This window comes from Osmerus mordax, chromosome 9 (assembly GCF_038355195.1).
Source record: "Osmerus mordax isolate fOsmMor3 chromosome 9, fOsmMor3.pri, whole genome shotgun sequence".
Lineage (NCBI taxonomy): Eukaryota > Metazoa > Chordata > Actinopteri > Osmeriformes > Osmeridae > Osmerus > Osmerus mordax.
The window spans coordinates 2,125,195-2,131,941 of record NC_090058.1 but is presented as its reverse complement, the minus strand read 5'-3'; the positions used below and the strand labels follow the sequence as shown (position 1 = coordinate 2,131,941).

Genomic DNA, 6,747 nt, shown 5'->3' with positions numbered 1-6,747 from the left:
ATCAGTAGAGTATAGGCTAATGAGGGTATTTACAACTAATGATAGTGGGGTTGTTTGTTTGTGTGCAGATGTCGTTATGTGCTGTTGGACTGGACCAACGGAACGACTGGCAGATACTTTGGCAGAAGTACTTTTCTCACAATAAGTTAGATATTGTACCAAGGTAGTAAAAGTAACCTCAGTAACTGTGTGTGTGAACCGGAGCAGTGTCATAAAGCAGAGGAGAGCAGAAAGAGGATTTGTCTCGGCTGAGTAGCAGCCCTGCAGTACGCTGGGTAACATGAGCCCGGGAGGCAGTCTGGGAGGCAGTCTGGGAGGCAGTCTGGGAGGCAGCCCGGGAGGCAGTCTGGGAGGCAGCCCGGGAGGCAGCCCGGGAGGCAGTCTGGGAGGTAGTCTGGGAGGCAGCCCGGGAGGCAGCCCGGGAGGCAGTCTGGGAGGCAGCCCGGGAGGCAGCCCGGGAGGCAGTCTGGGAGGCAGCCCGGGAGGCAGTCTGGGAGGCAGCCCGGGAGGCAGTCTGGGAGGCAGCCCGGGAGGCAGCCCGGGAGGCAGCCCGGGAGGCAGCCCGGGAGGCAGCCCGGGAGGCAGTCTGGGAGGCAGCCCGGGAGGCAGCCCGGGAGGCAGCCCGGGAGGCAGCCTGGGAGGTAGTCTGGGAGGCAGCCCGGGAGGCAGCCTGGGAGGCAGTCTGGGAGGCAGCCTGGGAGGCAGTCTGGGAGGCAGCCTGGGAGGCAGTCTGGGAGGTAGCCTGGGAGGCAGCCTGGGAGGCAGTCTGGGAGGCAGTCTGGGAGGCAGCCCGGGAGGCAGTCTGGGAGGCAGTCTGGGAGGCAGCCTGGGAGGCAGTCTGGGAGGCAGCCTGGGAGGCAGTCTGGGAGGCAGCCCGGGAGGCAGTCTGGGAGGCAGCCTGGGAGGCAGTCTGGGAGGCAGCCTGGGAGGCAGTCTGGAAGGCAGCCCGGGAGGAAGTCTGGGAGGTAGCCTGGGAGGCAGCCTGGAAGGCAGTCTGGGAGGCAGCCCGGGAGGCAGTCTGGGAGGCAGCCTGGGAGGCAGCCCGGGAGGCAGCCTGGGAGGCAGCCCGGGAGGCAGTCTGGGAGGCAGCCTGGGAGGCAGTCTGGGAGGCAGTCTGGGAGGCAGCCTGGGAGGCAGTCTGGGAGGCAGCCTGGGAGGCAGTCTGGGAGGCAGTGGGGACCTCTGAAGAGCGAGGCCAGACGAGGGTTGTCCAGAGAGGCCTCCAGGTGGATGTGGCCCGGGCTGTGGTGACTGAGGCTGGGAAATGTAGTTTTAGAGGCAGAATGTAGTTTAAGAGGCAGTTCTGTTACAGATACACTAGGTTGCACCACACATGCATGCACAAGAGGACATTTACACACACACACACGCGCAGTGCAGCACACTCGCATTCACGGTCACAAACACACCCTTGCTCCCCCGTCATGCGCGGTCACATGACTTCAGCCGTCCAAAGTCATTTATTTTATTGTGTATCTTTCCTCCTTCTCGCTGCCTCTCTCGCGCACTAATCTCTGCAGGTATTTCTCCACGGCTGGTGTTATTAGAATGCGGCGAATGCTCTCTATTGATGCATGTCAGGCCTCATTCTTTCATCTCCAACATTTAATTTACCGTCCTGTTGTGCCTCTAATCCCGTGTCGTGCCATTTCCTCCGCAGCTCAGATTGCTCTCTCAAAGCCCCCTCTCTGACAGATAAAGAGGAAGGTAATCGCCATTGTCTGCCACAGACACACCAGAGCTGGCCCCCTCCTCTCCCCTCAGCCCAAATTAAAGGGTTGTCCTGCCCTCGCGCCCCCCTAATCACCGGCCTCGCCTCTCCGTGTGACTGAACCCCAGGGCTGCCGCACTTTCATCCACCAGTAAACTTTGGGCTCGAACCACCCAGGGCTGGCCTGCTACTGGGACACCCCCGTCCCCTCCTCCACTCTCCCTTCTACCTCTCTCTCTACCTTCTACCTCTCTCTCTTCCTTCTACCTCTCTCTCTACCTTCTACCTCTCTCTCTCCCTTCTACCTCTCTCTCACTTCTACCTCTCTCTCTCACGTCTACCTCTCTCTCTCTCACTTCTACCTCTCTTTCTCACTTCTACCTCTCTTTCTCACTTCTACCTCTTTCTCTCACTTCTACCTCTCTTTCTCACTTCTACCTCTCTTTCTCACTTCTACCTCTTTCTCACTTCTACCTCTCTCTCACTCCTACCTCTCTCTCTCTCTCACTTCTACCTCTCTTTCTCACTTCTACCTCTCTCTCTCTCACTTCTACCTCTCTCCCTGTCTCTTTTTCTATCCCATTCTCTTTCAGTTCTACCCTCCCTGCCTCTCTCCCTCCCAGCCCCTCTGAGAGAACATGAAGAGTTTGCTTCTTTCACTCCTCTCAATGCAGCCTGATGACTTGCGGCTCCCCATGTTCTCAGGGACTCCATCCAGCAGAGCCTGTCTAGGCACTTCAGAGTCCACGAGCAGACAGTCCTGAAGCAGACAATTCTCCCTGTCCACTGCAGGTCTGGCCAACGCAACGTTCAGCTACACTGTTCCTTCTTCAACAGCAATGTTCACCAGGGTCCCAAGCTATGTGGAAACCCACTGAGAATCAGTCCAAACGGAAACATCTAAAACGTGAAGGACAGTGGGCCCTGAGGACCAGGGTTGGAGACCACCGCATCACAGCATGCGTGTCTACGTCTCACACAGGAGCAGAGCAACTTGTGCGTCGGTTAACCTGCAAACTGCGTCGTTCCTGTTCCCTCCCGCAAGACCTCGCCTCGCGCCGGCTTTGTTTGTCAAACACAGGTCCGCAATCTGAGCTGAGATTGCCCCCGGCATCCCCCTCATTGGTTATCGACTTCTCGAGAGGGCCGCAGAAGGCCATCAGACTGGGCCGTGATAGGCTGATGAAGCGATGAGCCAGTAAGGAAGGAGGAGGGGGAGGGAGGGGCGGTGAGGGTCAACGGCTCCACACATCCATAGCTACTCAACAGCAATGAGCTAATTTACTGTTAATTGCGGTGGTTAATTTCCCCCCCCTGATGAATTGACATAGCCCTGGAGGGCTGAGCCCAATCACCAGCACCATGATGACATTAGCCAGGGCTTATCCAGCGCTAAGTGGTTGAGCTGATACTAACACTAAGGAGTTTATGATGCTCAGACGAGTCTCTGCAACAGCAAGGCCAGCGGAGGCAGGCCAGACGGCCGGCAAGAGTCCAATACGACGAGAGGCCCTGGACGAAAGGGGACGATCCAATTAAGAAAAGGCTCCCTTTGAACAAGCGGCCCTAGAGCCACATCCTCACAGGCCAGGCGAGTGGCGGTGTTTGAACAGAAAGCAGAAGAGCGACTCCCCCCCCCCCCCCCCTCCCAGCCACTAATAACATGGCGTTTAGCTTGAGCGATCGCTGCCGCGTACAAAAGGAGCAGCGCTCTCTGCTCTGCCGTTAGCCTCTCTGACACTGCCTTATTAAGGCTCCTGTTAGGAGCGGGATCCTCTTTGACCGGGGTGAAGAGGCTGTTTAATATACACAGCAAATTAGTTGGGAAAAATACCTTTGTGCTGTTGGAGGGATGGGGATGTGAGGGGGGAGGGGGGGAGTTGGCCGTGGGGTGCTGGGTAGCAGGGGGGTGCGTGTTGGGGGTATATGATTACTTGTGATGTATCCCTGGTTGTAATCCCTGGACAGGGGATCGTGGGGTTCTCTCTGAGAGGGGCCCTGGCTGGCCGAGGCTCTGGGCTTAATTAGACTTGTCTGGGGAAGAGATGGGCTTTAGGTGTAGCTAATTAAGATCATAGCCATGGCTGAAATAGCTTAAACTGCACAGCAATACGAGTCAGGTCCCTCGGGGAGGAGAATAATGCCATCCGACATCGCCTTACTCCAGACCATGAATTCACATATGAGATAAGAATGATGTCGGCCAGGAGGGGGAGGGTTAAGGGTGCAGGGCACGTTATTGCAAGCCTCCTTTCTTTGCATTTATGGAGGTTAATAGTGTCTTTGGTATCACTGTATGCATGTGTAGGTTAAATTAAGCTTTTGTGCTGACGCTTTTTCCCTCGAAATTGCCCTGAGCTACATCAATCTTAGATAAAGTTAGCTTAGCACAATGAGTTATTGTAAGTCGTGAAACAAATCTAATACAAAGTATACAATGAGTAATTAGTGATACTTAAATATAATAGTAAATAGCTATAAAATTAATAATTAGATACATGTTAAAACCATAGCAAATATATATTCTTTTATATATTTATATATAAATTCTAAATTATATTTTATATATATATATTCATTTATTTTGTTTTAAAGAAGTGTATTGTCACAAATTCAGAGTCTGTCCACTCAGCCTGTCTGGGTGAATGTGCCCCAGTGTCAGGGCCTGTTCGAGCCACGGACACTTGACAACAAGAGAGCGACTGAATCAAACTGGAGCCCTCTTGTGTCTTCTGGCAGGCAAAATGGTTGCAGGCCAGACAGACGTTTCCATAATCCTCTCCATTAGCAGCCTGGGCTGTGTTCTCGGCCTGGCCCGTTTTGGTGTGTCAAGTTAAGGGAGCTCCTCCAGGGCTTCACAGGACAGTCTTGAGACAAACCGACGGTGGAGCTGGGCCTTATCACAGCGTTGCCCCGGGGCCCTGGTGATCTCAGCACTTCCCCACGATTCATTACTTAATGGGCTCTCACTACAAAACACGTCCTTTTTTAGGCTGCTATTGGACCAAGGAGATTAGGTCCTGAAATGACACTACACAGGTGCTGATGTTAGGCTTTTGTTCTCCTTTTTATTCTGGAAATTGAATGTTATCTACTGTTAGGGAATTGTCACTAGGTCGTCTTGTTTTTGTATCAAACAAAGCTCTTGCAGCTAGCAGAATGAATGGAAGTATATCCAGACACGACATTTGCCATGGTTTCGTTGCTTCATGCTTCCACGACCTGTGACTGGGCCTTTGTTACATTGGCCATCTCTTCCTTGTTCATTTTACCAGATGGTGAAAATAGTTTTTTTTTCTTTTTTTCCTTCGAAATGTAGCCACATTGCTGAAATAACCAACCCCCCCTTGCCTCCCCTCTGACTCCCGTCACCTTTAAATCTGCCTTTTCATATTCCTCGCAAAGCTCCTTGTCCGCGGTTTAGACGACTCACAAAACAAGGTCTCTCGACAAACAAGAGAAAAAAAGAGACGCAGACACCATTGGAAACTAATTATTTAGCCATTCGTGAAGAATAAAGATGTGCTCTTTTATTCTCTTCTCACATTCCCTATTTAACTCGAGATGTTTTTCTGAATGGGACAACTCTGCATTAGAAGTTAGACTAGGCTATATAGCTCCAGATCAATTTCCCAATGTGATGCTTAAATTTTCTATTTTGACCGTACAATTTTACCGTCTCCAAATTCTATACAAAAATTCTATACATGTGAACGTTAAGATCACATTCGAGGTAAGACGATAATCCCGCTAGTCATGTAAAAAAATATCGCCAGTTTCAGCTCTACAAGTTTCAATTTGTTTCGCTAACCTTAGCACATAAAGGCTAACCCAGAAAGCGCTAGCTAGCGACAAACCAAACGGTAGAGCTAACTACTAGTACTGTTCAGTTGTAGCTTCATGCGGAGGGTCGTTTTGGTTGTGAGTGACAGATTCACCCAGGAGGAAGGCCCTACGGTTGTGCATCTACCTGGGTGGCTGTGTCCGGTGACGACTTTTGGGACATAAGGGGCTGGGTGACCGACAAGCTTGGCATTGATGACGACAGCCAACCTCCACGTTCATAAAGATCCGGAGGCCCCAGTGGCACCGGAAACAAACGGAGCTGCCTAGTCCGTAACTCCTTCTGCGACTGCTCGAGAAAGGAAATATTCAAATGGTAATCGGGAAGCCGTGAATCATAAGCCCGAGGTAAGCTATGTAATGCTGGTAAGACGGTGAGTGGTGTTTTATTGGTGAGAGGGGAAATCCTTTTTGCTATTCAGTCGATGAATCGCAACAGTAATACCATTAACTTGCACCCTGGATCGCCAAATGTCATTTAATTGCCAATAGCAGCCTATTGTTTGGAAGGGGATACACAGGCTGCAGACTGGGACCTGTGTGTGTTTGTGTGTGTGTGTGTGTGTGTGTGTGTGTGTGTGTGTGTGTGTGTGTGTGTGTGTGTGTGTGTGAAGAGGGAGGGGATGGAATGGGTTTCTGTTCAAGGGTGTCACAGTGTAAAATAGCAGGAGAATGATGCCTGCCTCACACACACACACACGCACACTTGCACACAAGCAGCCCACGTCTAACCAAAGCCCCGCAGTAACTAGCTTAACTAAAGTCTTTAGGGAAAGTAAATTCAGACTAACTCCTCTCTCCTTAATACCTGATTTGTTCAACAACATGATTTGGGGCACGTCTATTCAGGGTTGTTCTGGGGCAAGCCGAGGACTGAAGTGTCAGGGCTTGTACCGCAACGTTATTGTGGCCTGTTTGGGGTTTGTCTCAAATCTCCTTGTGCGTGTGTGTCTGTACGCGTCTAATGCTAGCTAATGGGCTTCGGTGGGGTAATGGTCTCAGGGCTCCCATTGAAGACCCCATGGAAAGCTACATAAGCTGTATGGAATAAAGGCCGCAGTCAGACCTTTCACTGAGAGTTTTTTTTTTTTTTATTATTGGGAAAAGGCCTCCCTCCATCACCCCCATTATCACCCCAAATCTCCAGTCCATTCTTCATGGATTCTCCATCCACACTGACCCCCCATGCGACC

At 51.6% G+C, this 6,747-nt stretch overlaps 1 protein-coding gene across 1 annotated transcript; it reads left to right on the top strand.

Annotated features, from left to right (window-relative positions):
• Window positions 1-280: 280 nt before the first annotated feature.
• LOC136949034 (uncharacterized PE-PGRS family protein PE_PGRS24-like) lies at window positions 281-1,186 on the top strand. Its single transcript, XM_067243233.1, has one exon. It carries the CDS (start codon window positions 281-283, stop codon window positions 1,184-1,186), a length of 906 nt encoding a protein of 301 aa, XP_067099334.1.
• Window positions 1,187-6,747: the final 5,561 nt, after the last annotated feature.

What these genes read in the sequence shown, in the direction of transcription:
- LOC136949034 (XM_067243233.1), top strand. Translation starts at nt 281, where the DNA reads ATGAGCCCGGGAGGCAGTCTGGGAGGCAGTCTGGGAGGCAGTCTGGGA.